A 19,564-nucleotide genomic window follows, 5' to 3' on the forward strand; every position below is an offset into this window, starting at 1 on the left:
TGTCATGGGAAGCGAGATCGATAGGTCAGTCGTGGCCCGGTAATCTTGAGGATGGACTGTATTTATTTAGTAGTAATTGCTTGTATTTCGACTTGAATGTGGACATGCTCGTCGACTGTCGGATGGCCGGCGGGATACTGTTCCACACATCAGGTCCGGCATATTTGATGGAGCGATGATCTTTTCGGTCGATCATATGATATTTGGACGACGTGGACGCGCGTGTGTTGTACTTGTGCGCTTTTGATTCAGAGGTAAAGAAGTCATTGAAATATTCGGGGCAACGACCGCAGTGAAACTGACACATAAACTTGGCGATTTCTAGTTTCCGCATATCTTCTATGTTTAGGACGCCGAATCTCTTCAGCAGCGACTTATTGGATGGGCAGCCAGGCCCCTTTGGGGCCCTAGCTATGATTCGGAGTACTTTATGCTGTAGTTTCTGCAGTGGCTTGAGTGCAGTTTTACTGGCAGCCTGGCAGCCTGTAACTTCGATTGGATTAAGGATTTAAAGAGTATCAGAAGAACCCATGCTGGCATGAAGCGCCCAAGGCTGTAGAACAGGCCGCACTTCGGTGATAATTTAGTTTCTAGGGACTGAATATGACTCTTCCAGGACATGTTCGAGTCCAGTAAAACTCCGAGATATTTGGCATTATCTGTGTTGGAAACGGGCTGACCAGCGATATTGATTAAGGTGTCAACATAGCTGTCACACCCGTACCTGCATCCACTAAGTAGGCGTTATCCCTTAAGTGTGCCGTTAGCTCTTGCAAAGAGGCACCCGAATAGTCTTCGAGTTTAATAAATTTTCTACTGCAATGGATGTATTATTGAAAGCTATATTCAAGTTCTGTACCACGAACCAGCTATTAAAGAAAAATTTCCAGTCAAATAAATATGCTGTGGAATATTCTACTTAATGGGCATATACGAAGATCTGTGATGATTGTGGATGGCCCCAATGGTTACACCAATTCGTCGAAACTCATGTTTTAGTCATTATCAAATTTCGCTATCAGGCTAATCAAATTTTGATTGGCCTTGCAATTTTACCTGATGTATATCTAATTTCGGGAATTACCTCGCTGGCCACATAAAACGGTTTGGCCGCCCCTGGCCTGTATCGTTACTAATAACAGTGATTGGTGGTACATAAAAATCCTATTATAGTTATTATATTAGTAATTTAAAGATACCTTTGAAATCAATTGTTTTCGTGATAGACAAATTGGAGTCGGAGTGGCAGTCGAAGTCAGGGTCATTTTCACAAATTCCGACTCCGACTCCAGTCAGTATTTTTTCCACGACTCCGACTCCGACTCCATCAAGCGGAAATTAGCCAAACTCCGACTCCACCGACTCAGAGATGAGCATGGATTAGGATTAGGTTTTGAAAAAACAGGATTTGTAAAATTTTGTCGGATTTGGATTAGACATTTTTTTCAGAACGGATTAGGATTTGGATTGGATTTACCTATTTTCTGGGAGATTGAAATGTCGTGTGGCGAATGGCGACAAACTTTATTCAGATCAGTTATTAATGTAATTATGGTTACTAAGTTATCTTGAATCAAGTGAATGGTTGGTTGTGAAAGAAAATTTTCGAATCCCTCCATTGCATAAATAGGCCTTTTGCAGGACTTCGATCACGTGACTAGATACGCATAGCAACAACAAATTGGTTAGCAAGCTACTTTCTCGCGCACCTGCTTCAGTGCTAAATATCGCACAGTGTACTGTTGATTTCTGGTTGTAAACGTTTCGGAAATTTGTTGTAGAAGTCATCAGAGATTTACCTATGCTAGATGTCAATCCTGTACAAAGCACATAGAATGATATCGTCAGAATTACGCAGAAATCCGTCGTTAACGTAGCCGTATTTCGGATACAGTATATTATCGTTTTCGGGCTTTAAACGTTCGCAAGTTTCATGCAGATGCGCAAGGATTCAAATATGTTGGATGTCTTTGATTCATGAACTATGTAAACTCCTTGCGTCAAAATGATCGACATTGTAGCCGTTATTTGGTAGTCAACTATGATTTTATGACACAAAATTCGACATTGCAGGACATTGACTGCGTGATATTTATTGCAGCATTAAGTTAGGTGTGGATAGTATACTATAGTTGTATTGTAGCGGTAGTTGGTAATCATTGCAGCATTTTGATGATTGATATCGATTGCAATATATATAGGATACTGCTATTTTTAAGCCTAAGAGGCAATGACTGCCAGTGCCAGTACGTTGATGTGTTATGAATTCATGCAATGTGCTACATACCATATATATATTAAATATCCTAAGCTATTGTATGACTTCTCAGTTAAACAATTAAAAATATTTAGACCTCTACACCTATATTACAAGTTATTGATCATTCTGTCATGCTGCCAAGTGCCCCTACCCGAAGGAGAATGATCATCAGCTCCAATTGAGGGTGAAACAAAATGTCCCGGGGCCTGGATTACTTGATTGATTGCCTGGATTGGATTACTTCACTCTATGGCACAGTGCAAATACTTCGAGTTTCAAGACATATGGCTATACCACATGCATACGGATTAATGATCTGATGGATTATCCCAAGAGAGCCGAACATAGGCAACTAAGAAATTGATGATGCCTTCGTCAAGAATTCAGCCTGGAGCCAATTATTATCACCACATAAAATTTGGTCATGCGGTGGAAGGCAGCGTGGTTTCATGCCTACAGAAAATGTCAGCAGATGATCTGACCACTGACTAAATGTCCTGAACTTCTTTCCCGATGTTGATGTCTGCTTTGAAAATGATATTTCATTTGTGTACAGCAAGACAAGCGCTCTTCCGTGGATGCTATGAATATGTCTAGACAAGTGGCTATGGAGGTAGAGGAAAATACATAGGCATAACAGTCTCGGCAGTAATTGAACTTGATAAGGTTAACATCCATTTTTCTTCAACTATTTCTTATGCTCTGGGTATCGAATACACAAAAATAATAATAAATCGATCTTCTTTGCAAGTGTATTTGTAAATTCAATGAATCAAAGAATATCATAAGTTCAGAATATTACGGAGTCAATGCGAAAGAAACAATGTTAGTCGTCTTTAGAGGATGTTTCTGAGTTGGTTGAGCCAATACACAGAGGGGGTCAGCAACGAAGTACTATTTTACCCGAGTACTAGCGTCATTATGAGTTTAGGCTACTTCCACTTCTACTTGACACTTTTTAGGTAGTACTTTTTTGTCAGGTTTGGGATTTTGTCAACTAGAAAGTAGCTTTGGCGCATGATTGCATCCCCTTCAAGCGTGAGGTTGTCATAACAACTGGGCAAAATAGCCCCAGTACCACGGTAACTAAATTAATTTTTGAAAATTGCACTTGTTTGTGGTGTCATCACCCTTTTGCGTTGATCAAGAAGATGCAACATGCAATGTTTACAGTTGTCACATGGCATCAATTTCTAAAACTAAGTGACCCTCAACCAAATCTACTTCATGTAACGAATTTCTTGACCGCTTTTTAGAAATTCATTTCTACTTCCACTTAAAGTACTTTGGACATGGACATGTCCTGGATGTAATTAGTGCTACTTGTACTGGAGTATAAATTAAGGCATTACTTCTACTCGGTTCCCAACAATGACCACGTCTGGGTATAGGATGACCGAACTTGTCACTGCGTTTGAGCTGCTCTAAGAGTTATATGATAGTTACTTCCCTTAGTTCGCTAAATATCGCACATATGTGAGATCAACTATTTAGCAAAATCGAGTGTGATTTGCCAAATCCACTTCAATCACAGTTGCGAAGTAGTGGTAATAAAATAGGCATTGTATAAGGCAACAATAAAGTGCACTGATTTGCTTAGTCTTGACGGCAGGTTCTCCCAAAAGATACGTCCGATGTGTTCAGCGACATTTGTTTTATAGCAGCACGCCAGCACCCAAACCAGCAGACAGTATATCCTGATCCTTGCGGGTCCCGGCTGCTTCAGCCATATCTTCCATCCAAAATCAGGCTCCACAACAGACAAATAGTACTGCTTGAACTAACAAATACTCTTACCAGAATATAAGCCAATCGCTTTACTTCAAATGCATAAATTTAAGTACATATGATCAGAGTTGAATACCGTAATACGACTACGTTACCGATGGATTTCTACGTAATTCTGACGATATCATTCTAAATGCTTTGTACAGGATTGACATCTAGCATAGGTGAATCTCTGATGACTTCTACAACAAATTTCTGAAACGTCTACAACCAGAAATCAACAGTACACTATGCGATATTTAGCACTGAAGCAGGTGCGCGAGAAAGTAGCTTGCTAACCAATTTGTTGTTGCTATGCGTATCTAGTCACGTGATCGAAGTCCTGCAAAAGGCCTATTAGTATTTTTTCTAAATTTCCAGTTGGAATTGGATTAGGATTGGACATGGACTTGAATATGAAAAAGTTATGGATTAGGATTAGGATTTGGATTTGAAGGTTCGGATTTGGATTGGATTAGGACATAGAAATTTCAAATCCGCTCATCTAATCACCGACTTCGACTCTACATCTACACCCCTGGTTACAACCACCGACACCGACAATATTCGAGTTCTTGGTTGTTTATATAGCTCAGTGGTCGCTACCTCCCAGAGATGAGTGGAATTGAAATTTCTATATCTTAATCCAAATCCATAACTTAATCCTAATCTTAATCCGATTGAAACTTTGAATTCCACTTGGAACTACTCAAAAACATTGGAAATTCAATGCTCCGTGTTCTGAATCTCAAGAAATCGACGACACAAAGGGCGATACGTGACGCGATTTTCCCTTGCAGGACGAGTTGTTAGAAGTGAGCATGCAGAGAAACTATACTTCCTGCATTGCAATCTACATCTACTGGACTGACCAGCAATTCTGTATCACGTTTCTATTTTTAGGTTATCCCAAATTTCAATGAACGTGCTCAATGAAGCAATATTTCTTTTGAATTTGAAATATTTCGTTTGTTGTTCAGCTTCAGCTCGAGCGAGATAGTGTAATGGTTATGCGTCCGGCTTCTCGAGCGGTAGGTCGTGGGTTCGATCCCCGTGTCATACCAAAGACTCGAAAATCACGGATAGCATGGAGGAGGGAAAAAAACGGGGGCGCAGACTAGATGACCTCATGGGGCCGTATCGCAACTCCGTCGTCAAAGCATATCGATGGTGCAGGCGAAAAAGAATATCATATATCTTTCTCTCTTTCTTCGGTATGTACAGGAGCCATCTTGTCTAAAGCATTTTAATTTTGGCTAAATGGTTCTCTGCTTCTTCCATATATTTATCGGCCTAGGATATCGGTTATCGGCATTGCGAATGTGTCGATAGTCGGTATCGGCCTGCAAAAACCATTAACCATTATCGGTCGACCAAAAACCGGTCGACCAAAAACCGGTCGACCAAAAACCATTATCGGTCGACCTTTACTCGGCACCTCCCACCCAAGACTAGACCCTACGCTCGCCGCTGCCGATCTGCATGCTTTTGAGGACATCTATGTTATAATCAATGACGCGTTACAATAGATCATAACAAACAAGTACTAGTATATGCCGCCTGCCGGTATCCGGCAATGACCCATGCTGGCCAAGCACTTTGCATTGCATCTGGTGCTGGTGGCTAGTATATTCTCAGGCATGTCAGAGACATTTGTCAGGCTTTGGTTGCTGTTTTGTTGTCGATCAGAGATGATATTGATGACCTGTAGAGGGCGGATTAGATGTCAGATCTATGACAGTGTCATTCATTCCATGGATCATGGCCTTTGAAAACCCATGGAACTATAAGCATGACATCGGATTTTGTTCTCAGAGCCATTTTCCTTATTCCGCAACCGTAATATTTTCGAGCATTGAGCGACTACTATACAAATCGTGGGGCAAAAGGATTTCAAAGAATGGAAATCGACTCATTCTGAACTGTGTGAGAATGGACGAAGATATCAAAAGCAGAACACTATAGGCAGTGGTGGAGGAGAACATAGCATCCGGGCGATATCTTTACTATAAACTCTGTAAAAATTTTAATTTTTAGAGAATAGGTGTCCTGTGCTCCCAAAGTTCTTTCTTTGTTCAATTATTTTTTATTGAATTACTTTCGCTTGGAGAATCATTGCTGCTCAGTTCTCACTGCTCACCTGCCTATATATGGAATCTCGGTTCGTTTTTTGAAATTAATCCTGCGTGATGAGAGCTTTTCTGCATATAGAATAATTAAGTAATTAAACAGAAAATCCTGCGTGACGTTGCCAACAATTCCACTCTGGCTCACCTGTTATATTCGACAAAACGTACCGATATTCCAGTAGGGATAATGATGAAAAAACTTATGACTGTCTAATTTGGAGTAATTGGAATCTAAGAAAGCAACGTCAAATAATGTCACTGAAAAATTTTGCCACAAGAACTTATGCAAAAATTTCTCTGAAAAATCACGGAAAAATGGTAAATGTCAAAAATAGTTGGCCATTTCACACCAAATTCTAACCGACGTTAGAATATCCACTGAGGCACAATGTGTGTAAATTTCAGAAAGATTTTGCTTTCCTAGTATTAAAGTTATAGGTGTGTGTATGACTGATTTTACGAATTTAGGGGCAGCTTAGCCCCTCAAGGGCTGTTTGTATTGAAATGTCTATAGCCATAAATGAAAATTTGTGAGGTCTGGGTCTGAATCCCGGCTACGTTTAGAATTACCGCGATATATTTTGTGTGCCAAGACAATTCTCCGTGTTACACCTATGTTTATAATGACTAGAATCATTGGTACATGCACTGTCCACGATACACCGATTCCATATTGGGTGTGGCCCACCGTGGTGACAGTGCGGGTAAGAGTGGATGGGGAAGCGGCCGGGCTGCCGCTCCACCCACTCAAATGATTTTTAATTTGTCGCGAATTGATTATTTGGGTTGGGTGATACCCAGACTGGAATTAGTGGTTGTCTTCGGCAATAAGTTGCGCGTGACAAAAGGGTTTCTTCCATAGAATAATTAAGGAATTAAATGGAAAGTTGCGCGTGACGGTTGCCACCAATTCCACTCTGGGGTGATACTGTTAAGATAATATTCTACAGAGTCAACTTTTCCTAACTACGTATAGACCACCATACACAGTAGGCTTTGTGATGTAGAGACAATAATATCGTTGAAAACCAAACCATGCTACGGTATGTCCATTTTCGAAAATTTTGAGTTTGACCATGTAATTTTGACATAAACCAGTTTTGTTTGCAATTTCCCTTGAAAATTCAAGTTCATATGTCCACTTACCTAGAAATTCATGCTACTTGCAAATCTATGTCCAAATAGTGATAGAAAAAAAAGCAAAAAAGCGGAAAGTGGACATAGCATTCAAATGGTTATTGATGGAAAACGGGTGCTGCAGGATGTTCAGTTCTTTTTCATGAGGCAACTGTACCACAAGTAGTCTCAATAAAAGGTGGATTCATATTCATGTCACTACCAGATTAATTGACCCAACATTGATAAATTAAGGTTGGTCGTCAATTTCATGGCTAACAGACATTGATACCATGCGAGCCATAGATTCAAAACTTGGCAGCAGATACCTCCAACAATTCTAAATCTAGGGCAGAAATCTTGGCAGGCTCCCCCTTGGATCAATACAAGAAAATATGATGTCCAAAGTCCCCCTCATCTCCAGGATTCAAAGCGTAATTGTGAAAAATTGTTCCAAGTGAACCCGGTTTACGGTACATAAGATGTTGGGTTCGGACCCTATTAAGTACTCTTTTTCTCCATTTTCTCAGCCGCCATCAAGAGGCAGGGTTGTGAGCAAGTCGCAAGGCTCCGAGTCACAAATCAATTTCACTATTATAGTTTTGACTCGAGTCGAGTGGAATCATTTTTAATTCACCACCGAGTCAAGTCCAAGTCAGCGAGCAGGGGGTAGAGTCCGAGTCATTCGTATTATGAATCGAGTCCAAGTCATTGTGTTGACTGCTCAGTTTCCGATTAAAATCTTGTGAAATCCACTTTTTATAACCCTGTTTGGTGATATCAAATGGTTCGCATTTATTATATGCTAATTATCCTCACTTTCAACAGACAATAGACAAAATCCAAATAGTGTGGTCACTTGCCAGTCTTCGAAATTACAATAAAATGTCGGTCTGAGTTTCGAGTTACACAGATTGACTCGAATCGAACTCGAGTCATTACAACCCTGCCAAGAGGTCACGATTCACATCATGCTGTTTTCTGTTGCAGCCTTTCAATCTTCATACAGTAACAAGTAAATAAGACTACCGTAACCGATGGAGCTCATCTACAAGAAGGCTCCATCGCACACCTGCAAGTTGCTGTCGAATTTGAAATCCAACGGCGATTTCTGCGACATTACCATAAAATGCGGCAGTTTCCAAGTCGCGGCACACAGATGCGTGTTGACCGCGTCGACAGAATATTTCAGACGCATGTTGCTGACGGACACGCAAGAAGCCCGGACGGGAATCGTAAACTTTCCCGCGATGAAACCAGAGATCGCGAAACAATGCGTCGACTTCATTTACTCGGGATCTGCGGGACTCTCCATGACGACCGCAAGAGGCCTGATCGACGCCGCGGAAATGCTGCAGTTGCCCGTGTTGTCTGATCTCTGCGCGGAATTTCTCGCAGAGAGCATTGATCTGAACAATTTCGCCGAAGTGGCCTCCTTGTCGTGTCTCTATAACAAGACAACCCTGAATACGCGGATCGCGAAATTTCTCGACTCTAATCTGAAAGAGATCGTGATATTGGACGATTTCAAAGCGTTCGACTATGAGACAGTCGGCTACTGTTACGATTTGATGCAAGGGTCCTCTCCCGCGATAGAAATGCTAAAATGGACGGGGCTGTTGGCTTGGACAAATGCCGACCGAGAGAAAAGGGAGACTAGGTTTCACGACTTGTTTCTGAAGATCAATCTACAGTACCTGCCCAGTGAGTTTGTTATGAGACATATATGTACCGAGAATATCATCGACGGCTCTGTCAAAAGTCTGAAATACGTTCGGCGGTATATCGCCGGCGAGCTGCCAAGCGTGTCACCGGGTCACTTAACGGCCATCGACAAATCAACGAGATCGGTGTCTCAATGCCAATTGCGCGACAAGAAGTGGACAGAAGTATGCAAGTTGCCGTCTGCAATCCGTAGTCATGCATCCGTCGCGGAACATAAGGGAGTACTTTACGTTGGTGACGGTGTGTCTCTGTATTCCTTTTCAGATGCAGGATGGAAGCGTCTTCACCAGATAGAGAACGGAGACCTCTTCGTCTCTCATTACAACAGAGTCGTGTGCGCCAGACGATGGGTGGTTATGGTTACCGTCAGCCTCACTGTCGTAGTGGAGATTTCGTCTGGTGATGTGCACGAAGAATACCACCAATTCACGGAGGGTTTCTTTGTTTTGGGATTACAAGCCAAAGTCTACGTTTTGGGCGGAATTGAACGTGCAGCAGGTTCTACAACAGAAATTAGGACTGTGGAGGCTTTGAAATTGAAGGAAAGGTGCTACAGCGCTTTTAACTCCATGGTCATGGGCAGAGCGTACGGCGCTGGAATCCAGCACAAAGGATACTTGTACGCCATGGGTGGCCGCTCGCGCACCGTCGAGTTCCATAATGCCTGGACGAGACAGTGGCAGATCTTGAGAGGTCGCGCGGTACAATGTCGCAACGTCATGCACCACGTCGCCGACAGGCTGTACATTTTTGGGGGAGCGCTCGGAACCGAGGTCAAAACCGTGAGGCTTGATTGGCTGGAAATCACCGCGAAAGAGCTGCGGCCCACTCGTCGTAGTGGCGACATGGACGTGCGCGGCGCATCGCGTAACAGACACGTTAGACCACGGCATTGATGGCGTTGTCCGCGGTGCTTTAATCATGTATTATTATAAGACTTCATCTGCAGTATGGCCATTGGCCACGGAATAATGCTGCCACAACATTGCCATAATGTTCATGAAAGGTGTACTGTTGTCATGTCCATTCTTGTGTCACACTACAAAAAGACGTGTACACTGTACAGTAGGTACAAAAATGACTTTACCTTTCAAATTGTGCTGGCTGCTTGATAAAATTGTTAGGTTACCTAATTAAAGGCTGCACTGCACATCCAATTTGGTTCAATTCCAACCAGCAGCCGCATTGCTTGAGGAGAAGAAAGTTTTTTATTTGCATGAAAATGAATGAAGAAAAATTTAAAATTCTCTGTTCACCCCATTGACATTGATCAATGAAAATGTAGGGTAAATATAGCTCCTTTGTCCTGTTTAACCGTCTATTTCGAGGGTTTCAACCATCCCGTATCGTATGTGTAGGCTTCGGTTATATCAGGTGGTAACTGTCTGCAGGCTTACACAACATATTTGTTGGGAGAGTATTTACACAATTAGGGAATAATTTTTCATCTTTACCAAAATATTTTGTTTCTTTTAAAAAGGCCTTTGTTTTGAACACTGTTTTGAATTTGGATTTGAATAAAATAGTATTTACCGAGGGCAAAACTATAATAAAGGTAATTAGAGAATTTGCCACCGAAGATGCTATTTTATTCAAATCCAAATTTTTCAACTACAAGTACTTCGCTTCGGAATTAGGCCAAATTTGATGAGCATCGCCTCTATTGACAAACTAACAATTTTATGGGGTTAGCAGAAAATTTTGAAAATGTATTTATTTATTTTTACATAATAAATGAATAGTTCTTCTCTTGTAGCAATGCTTCTACTGGTAGGAATTGAACCAAATTTGGTGGGTAGGCTTTAATTACGTAACCTAACAATTTTATCAAGTAGCCATTACAATTTGAGAAAAAAATGTCATTTTTAACACCCCTAGTGTACTAATGCAGTTTTGTAAAGTGATATGGTTCCAATTAAGACATTTAAAACAAATAATTGTTTAAAACAATGTGTTTAAAATATGTTGTAAACAGTGTTTTGAACAAAGGTCTTTTTAGATTATTTTTTTTCAAGTGGTAAAATTATGCCATAATTATGTAAATACTTTCCAAAAAACATGTTGTATGAGCCTGCGGACAGTTACCACCGATATAGCCGACGCATAGGACATGGAATGGTTGTATTTGTAACCCTCAAAATAGTACATAGATATTTCGTCAAAGGAGCTATATTTTCATTGGTCAATGCAACTCCACTATGACGTCACAATTCATTATTTGTGACGTCATGGCTTCTAAAATACAGAAAAACAAACAATGTTTTAAGCAAGGGCCTTGTTTAAGCATGTTCGTTTTAAATTGATTTCTTTTTTTAAATGCAATCCTAGTTCCAATCCTATTCATTATCCACTGCACTGTCGACGTAGGCGTATCACGCTGCTCCATGACGAAAACTAGCAGATGAGTGCAGTGTTTGAATCTCGAGATCTATTGCAGTAAGTAATCTGACTATGCTGCCAATATATGTTGATTCTTCAATTATACTGAAATCGCTGTCATTGTGAATGCACTTGACATCAGTCTTTGTGCAATACTACTTGTGACCACACACACTTGCCCGTTGTGCTGTACCTATGTATGAGAATGTTGCAGTGTTGGGATGACTCGAGTCATGACTTGACTCGAGTCACCTTTTTCGAATGACTTGACTTGACTCGAGTCACTTTGCTAAAATGACTTGACTTGACTTGACTCGGCGTATCAGAAATATGGATTGACTCGTGACTCGGAGCAAAATTCACGAGTCAATTTCAAGTCATCAAGTAATCGATGTCGATAAAAATCACTGAATCTTGAATATGTTCGGATTGTTCGCGAAACGCTGGTGTAACCGTGAGAGCGACCAATCATTTTATGATCGTGCGTTTTACTGAGCTTCCATTGTTCCCTCACATATAAATTGATCGCAAACGAAGTGATCGAAGCTTACAGCTCACGTTGTCGTAAACTGGTATAGTAAAGTACCGTAATTAATCTATGTTTTTACCTTAACCAAACTTCTTGTTTTAGTGAAATTGAATTCGAGTATAGTTTATATTGTCCTCAACCATTGGCGCAAAGTCGAAATGTATCATATCGATTTGCAAATGGGTAATGTATTGCATCCTATCAATTCGCATCTATTCTCTATTTTGGCTGTTAACTAGAAACTGTGCTTTAGCAGTTCTACGTATATGTCAGCGATACAGCGCCTTCTTACGTGTATGTTTAACTCTATATTCGTTCGTCGGTTCAAAATCAATGACCACCTATTCTGTATTTCAGACAGCTAGCAATATGCAATGACGTTATCATGCCCCATACTTCGAAAAGGCAACTTGACTTGAATTTTGACTTGACTCGTGACTTGACTTGACTTGACTCGACTTGACTCGAGTCACCTCCAAAAATCGAGTGACTTGACTTGACTCGAGTCACCTTTAAAAATCGATTGACTTGACTTGACTCGAGTCAAAATATGCAATGACTCGAAATGACTCGTGACTCGAAGGTAGTGACTTGATCCCAACACTGGAATGTTGTAGTCATTGCCATTGCAAATATCCGGTGGGATATTTCTGTTCTTGTACCGGTGCATATATCATCGGGTTGAAGTCAAGGTACTTTAACTGGCGTCCATTATTCAGATTTTGCAATCAATTTATTCAATGTCGTAGAAAATCAACGTTTTGTTTGCTGTCATATCTTGCCATGTTTATGTTTATCACATTGTTTCATAGTTAATCATGGCCTGGAATAAAATCTCTAAAATGAACACAAGCTACTTGAATTCCACAACGACGATATGTTTTGTGTGCCTGATATTCTCCATAGTCGATAGCGTCCTTGAAGGGGCACTGCAACCTAAAACTGATGTGGTCTCAAATTGAAGGGCAAAACGAAAGAATAATTTTGGCCGCGGCCGTTTTCTTCAGAACGACACCGTAATGGAGCTGCAATGTATTGAAATTTCCACAAACACATCACGCTCCAGCAGTCACGCAGAGATCGGACTTTATATAGTAGTCAGCCGATGTTAGTGCATTACGGCTATACCCTGGAATGCAACCTTAGGTCACATAAGTAATCGAAATGCAGCCGTTATTAGCAAAAAGGATGCCTACCACTGTATTAGATGCATTGTTGGGACAATCAATCAACCAAGGTTTATTAACATTTTCATCGTTCCAAAACATCACAAGACTGCGATACAATGAAAAGATAGGAAGGTGTCGAAACAACTTGGAGTAGCCATTAAGATGAGACACCCACCTTAGCCTAGGCCAGTGGTTCCCCACCTTTTTCGACTCATCGCCCCCTTTTGAAGCTCCACACCGATCATCGCCCCCCAAATATTGGGAACCGAAAAACAGCACTTCGTCAGTCTCCCTAAAAACGTTGGTCTTTGGCCCCATAGGGTGATAAACCAAACACCAGATCCCCCTCAGCCAGTGGGCTTTTTGTCGCTACGTATCAGCTATACCCTATTTCATGTAGTGTTTGGTGAGTCACCGTATCTCGCCTAAACGCGCGAAGCGCGACAAATTTATGTTATTCATGTTTGAATCGGTCAATATGGTCGGGAATTGCATATATATTGCAATCAATTTTTTATCCTCTTTCTACTCACGTAATCAGATTTACCGGTAGAGCTGAGTGTGGTGTGTTGGAAAAGGTAGGACCTCTAAATAATAATTAAACATCTTCGGGCGGAATCGTTGTTATATTAACTTCGTTACATGATGCTATTTCGTGACGTCCTATACTGCTATGTCAGAAGATATGGAAATCGTCAAAAAGTACCAAACTCAAAGACGCACATGATTTCAAATTGGTATTTCTTTACTGGCAAATAATCTTTTCCTTGCGGGATGACATTTGTCCTGTAGGGTTAAGGTCGCCAGGACAGGAACATTCGACGCCAGCCATTGAGGCGCCTATGAACAATTACACATATATGAATATATATCGAAGTTTTCGGTCATCACAAGGGCATTCCTTTTCGGCCAAGGTCTTCTCGCTGGTGATCGTTCTGGCACACTTCTCGGAATCGCATGTTACATGACCGCTAACTTCATATGTCTTGGTGCGTCGTGGCGCGGTAATGGCCGACGCCGAAGTCTCCCATTTCCACAAATCATGCGTATTTTTGTTGGGTGACGGGTACCCCCAAATCAAGATACGTATATGAAATTGTTATATCGCGCCTAGCACGAAAATTTTTTGAAAAAGTTGCATGAATTTCTAAAAAATTACTCTATAATTTATGTTAATTCACGAAATAATTTTGGGACCCCTTCGAGTTCGGGCGCCCCACCCCCAATTGGGGGGTTCGGGGTGCGGTTGTTACGGTGCCGACTCCAATATAGCCGTGTTAACGCGCCATCGCCCCCTTCGTCTGTTTTCGCCCCCCTACCGCCCCTTCGTTATTTTCCACCCCCTAGACCGCCAAATCGCCCCCTGGGGGGCGATATCGCCCACATTGGGAACCACTGGTTTAGATCGACAATTCCCTGTTCAAACGGTCCCGCCACATTAATCTCGGGTTATTTTCCACTTATGTTTCCAACTATAGCAATGGTTCTCAATTTCTCAACCGGTGGTCCGCGAAGTAATTTCAGGGGTCCGCGAAACCTCTAAATTTGCAAAATGATTGATAACTGAATTTCTAATTGTTAAATTAGGAATAGCACGAGGCAGTTTCTCTGCACAACATCGTCAGAATAACCGTTTGCCATGAAATATCATACTGTGCAAATTCCCTTTAACTGCCAAATTGCCAATAACTTACTGATATAAACATATGTCTGTTTCGAGACGTTTTGTTGGGGTTTGTGGCAAAATATGAATATGGAGATAGCAAGGTCAATCAGGGTAGCTTCGTAATATTTGAGAAATCTTTTCGATTTGGATTAGTGAACATACACTTATTTGAAATGAAAATTCCTGAAGCATTTTCTCTAATTTGTCTCAATGAATGGATTGAAATCTCGCCACGAAATTCATCTTATCCTGTGGTAGAGGCTACGCTGGAGGCGATATGTTCATAAAAAATAGGTTCCTTCATTTTTAGTGCCGTAAATGTTGCGATCACACCAAAGGTGTCGTTGGAAGCGTTACGCGTTAATATTACATTAGCATCCTTATATCTTTGTCGAAATGGATATTCGGCAATCGTTCATATCAAATCGAAGACACAGTACTTCAAAACACGACCATCGTATAGGCTAGCCTACTTCAAGAAATAGGCTACAGCTGTAAAATTAGCTTTGAAAAAAATATAAGTCTTAACAATTTCTACATAAATAGTATGATGTTACTTTCTATATAAGTCATTTTGCTGCTGATGTTTATCACTAACCTATACACCAGTTCATATTTGCACAAGACAGATGATGGTTTCACCACAATTGAGCTAAATTTGAACTAAAACTTGAGCGGGTCCGCGAGGATCCGTGACGGTCAAAAAGGGGTCCACGAAGACTCTAAATTTACAAAATGGTTGATAACCTAATTTATAGTTTTTTATATTAGCGGAATCACGGGGCAGTTTGTGCTTGATTACAGCTAAAACTTCGCGACTCATCAACAGAACGGCCGTCTTAGAGGAAATATTCTACTGTGAAAATTGCCAATAGCGTACCGATACAAACGTATTGATGTTTAGAAATGTTTTGTACGATTTTTTTTGATAAAATAGAAGTTGAGTTGTAAGGTCGATCGGGGTAACAGGTGACTTCGAAATGGTTTTACAAATCCATTTTCGCCTGTGATATACATAATCGCAATTCCAGAATAACTTCAAGATGAGCTGCGAGAATCCAAAGTCATGCGCAGTGACTCGGGTACAACGTACAAGTCCAGTCAATACACAGATTGACTCGTGTCGAGTCGTGTCATTTTCTGTCTTTCAAGAAAAAGACTCCAGTGAAGTCGGGTCACCTAAAATTGTCGAATCAACGCGGACTCGATTTGAGTTATGACTCGAGTCATTACAGTGATTTACGAATAAATGACCATTTTAACCACAATCCATGTCGGTTCACAAGGTTTGTTGACCTTGGGCATGTTCCGAGTGATGATAGAAACCAGCGAAAGGTCACAGAGCGAGAAGTCCCGTAATTCCCGTGATGTGTAAAACATTCTTAAATGTGCCCTTCCCACTCTAAATGATGGAAAAATTATAATTACTTTCAAGTGATTGATCGGGTGAGATGCAATACAACCCTGGTTGATTGACATTGACAATTGAAAACATAGGGTGGATACTGGATATAGCTCCTTCAACGAAGTATCAGTACTATTGCTGTTGAAACGACTATTTTGAGGGCTCCAACCATCCCATATGATATACGTCGGCTTTTTAACTTGAACAATGAACATTGAACATATGTTCCAAAACCGATTGTGCAAACTGAAACGCCGTTGGTGATGGATGATATATGGCAAAAAACGGCGTAAACGAAGGACTGGCCAAATTTCAGCGAATAAAGTAAGTCGCGAAACTAGGTTTTAAAATATTGGTCACATGAGGTTAGAGAGAACAAACAGAGGATACACACAAGTGAAAAACTAACGACCATATATACGCAACGCAACCAACAGTATAAGGACAGCTTTAATAAAGAGGCGACTGTCGACGATTACATATAAAGGAAGAGTCACGCGACGCATAATTATACTTATTATATTATGCTTCAGATTGCTGCAGTAACAACTGCTGTCGTTGAAATAAGATAAACTGTCAAAATTCAGACAGCTACGGCACATGTCGCATGGGATATCAATTGTATTGTTATGAATGATTCGTTTTATAAGAACTGAGCTTCTGATCTTGGAAATAAATGCTGATTTGAAAGAAGCACATATCTTGAAAATATCATCTTGAGCAAGTAGTGCAAGTAGGCACCACTCCCTTGAGTACTCCGAAAAACTAGTAGGAATTCGTAACCAATACCTCTAATTACGAAGATAATGTAATAACGCACGTCTATTTGTCACTACTGCAGTGCTCCGCTATGGACGAAGTCGTCTACTAAATATATGATTCCAGGATCGGACAATGGTCATCAATGCTATAATTTGATGTACTTGCTGTATGACGCGCAGCATGTGTCCATGTCGCCAGCACTGCGCCGGGTAGGCCTCAAATCTTTCGCGGTGATTTCCAGCCGACTCAGCTCAACGGATTTGACATGGGGTCCCAGCGCACCTCCGAAAATGTATAGCTTATCGGCTAGGTGGACCGTGAGGTTGCGGCATTGTATTTCACGACCTCCTAAAATCTGCCACTGTCTTGTTCGGGTATTATGGAATTCAACGGTACGCGAGTGACCTCCCATAGCGTACATGTAGGCTTTGTACTGGATTGCAGCGCCGTACGCTCTGCCCTTGGCCATAGAAGCGACAGAAACATAGCGCCTCTCCACCAACTTCAATTTTGCGACAGTTTTCCTCTCTCCAGCCGCAACTGTCCGTTCAACTCCACCGAGAACGTAAACTGTCGCGTCCAATCCCAAAACGAAGAATCCATCCGTAAATTCTGCCAACGTGTGGTGGCGCACTTCATTTATATCACCTGTCGAAATTTCGAAGATGACAGTGCGACAAGCGGTGATCATAATCACCCATCTTCCGGTGCATACGACCCTGCTGTAATATATGTCGTATGGGAGTTCTTCTTCTATTTGGTGGAGAAGCTTCCACCCTACCTCGGAAAACGAATGCAGAGATACACCGTCTCCAAGGTAGAGTATCCCGTCATATTCCGCGACAGATTGGTGCCAGCGGCTTGCGGATGGCAATTCTTCCACTACTGCCCACTCCTCGTCACGCAAATCGTATTGATAAACCAATCTGGTTGATAAGTTGATTGACGTTATGTGACTCGGTGACGTGTTTCGCTCCTTGACTATTGGCAACTTGTCGGCGACAAATCTCCGGATGTATTGTAGGCTCTTCATAGAGCCGTCAATGATATTCTCGGAACAAATATGTTTCCTAACGAAATCCCTTGGAAGGCATTGTAGATTGATCTTTTGAAACAAGTCGTGGAATAGGGATTCTCTTTTCTCGAGATCTGCATTCGTCCACATCATCAACCCGCACCATTTTAACGTTTCAATCTTGCTTGAGGCTCTTTGCATCAACTCGTAGCAGTAGTCCACCGCCTGGTATTCGAACGATTTGAAATCGTCAGACTTTACGACGGCTTTCAGGTTGAGTTCGAGAAATGTCCTAATCGGCGTATTCAGGAGTGACTTATTATAGAGACAGGACATTGCTATCACTTCAGCAAAATTGTCCAGATCAATGTTTTCCGCCAGAAATTCCACACAGAGATCGGATAATTCAGACAACTGCAGCATTTCCGCCGCATCGATCAGGCCTCTGGCAGTCGCCATGGAGAGCCCCACAGATCCCAAGTAAATGAAATCGACAAATTGCTCCACCACCTCTGGTGGCATTGTTGAAAAGTTTATGATTCCGGTCTTGGCTTCGTGCGTGTCGGTCAATAGCATGCGTCTGAAATATTCTGTTGATGCGGCCAACACGCACTTATGCGCCATAACTTGGAAATCTCCGCATTTTATTGTTACGTCACAGAAATCACCGTTGCATTTCAGATTTGACACCAAATTGCCGGTGTGCGATTGAGACTTCTTGTAGACGAGCTCCATCGTAGCTTTCCTTCGGTAATAGCCTATGGGTATTTTTTGACTGAAATAGACAATGGCATAACGTGAATATGAGCGAGCCGTTTCAGCCCCAAAATAGTACATTAACGAAAGCCCTCGCGATTCTGACACCTACTGAATACATATACTCTGACCTCCAGTAGATTGCACTAGGATGTTAGCCGATTAGGAGCGTGTAAAAGTTTGACAGCAACTCTGACACCAGACCCCTCACTAATTAACAGAATACAAGACTCAATTCAATTTATTGTTGTTGTGGTAGTTTGAGGTATTCATGGTGTTTGTCAACTGCTATGGCCATTTACACCAGGCCGATTTTGTTCATATTTTATTCCGTAGCTGCCGACTTGTAGCACGGCCTACTTCTAGGCTTTTTGTATAACACCGCTGACGCGGATGAGGTGGCGAGGAGGAGCCTAGATAAATCTTCAACACTTAGGTATCGGAATTCTGAAGTCGACCTCGGTCAGACTCGAACCCGCAACCCATTGGTGTTGCAGCCGCGGATTATAGCACTGCGCTATCTCGCCACGTTCAGTTTATTATTACAATTTCAACATTTCATAACATCACGAGACTGCGGTACAATGAAAATATAGGTCAGCGTCGAAACGACCTGGAGTAGTCTTTGAAATCAGACACCCACCTGGTATAGGCCACCGGGCCAGTTCTTACTAAAGACAGGCGGTTGTACGTCTACTTTTTGGTAGTAGGCTACACAACTAGGTTTTGTCTACCTGCGCCATCTCATTAGGTAGTTATGATTTCCAACTATTTCCGATCGGAATTTTTTTTTTTAGACAAAACCATTTTCGTTTCGCGCCATGGCAGAGGTTCTGAAACGTTGATCGACACTCCTTCCCCCCCTTATGACAGGATGAAATTTCGC

The 19,564-nt window shown here is 41.6% G+C and overlaps 2 protein-coding genes across 2 annotated transcripts; one reads left to right on the forward strand and one right to left on the reverse strand.

Moving 5' to 3' along the window:
* Positions 1-8,309: 8,309 nt before the first annotated feature.
* LOC145439062 (kelch-like protein 11) lies at positions 8,310-9,893 on the forward strand. Its single transcript, XM_080316532.1, has one exon. The coding sequence runs from the start codon at positions 8,310-8,312 to the stop codon at positions 9,891-9,893; it is 1,584 nt and encodes a 527-aa protein (XP_080172658.1).
* A 6,489-nt stretch (positions 9,894-16,382) lies between these two features.
* Positions 16,383-18,703, reverse strand: LOC145443325 (ectoderm-neural cortex protein 1-like). Its single transcript, XM_080321308.1, has one exon. The coding sequence runs from the start codon at positions 18,655-18,657 to the stop codon at positions 17,053-17,055; it is 1,605 nt and encodes a 534-aa protein (XP_080177434.1). The 5' UTR covers positions 18,658-18,703; the 3' UTR covers positions 16,383-17,052.
* Positions 18,704-19,564: the final 861 nt, after the last annotated feature.

The sequence above is a fragment of the Botryllus schlosseri genome, chromosome 1, assembly GCF_051294905.1.
Source record: "Botryllus schlosseri isolate E-star chromosome 1, Bs_hap1, whole genome shotgun sequence".
Classification (NCBI taxonomy): domain Eukaryota; kingdom Metazoa; phylum Chordata; class Ascidiacea; order Stolidobranchia; family Styelidae; genus Botryllus; species Botryllus schlosseri.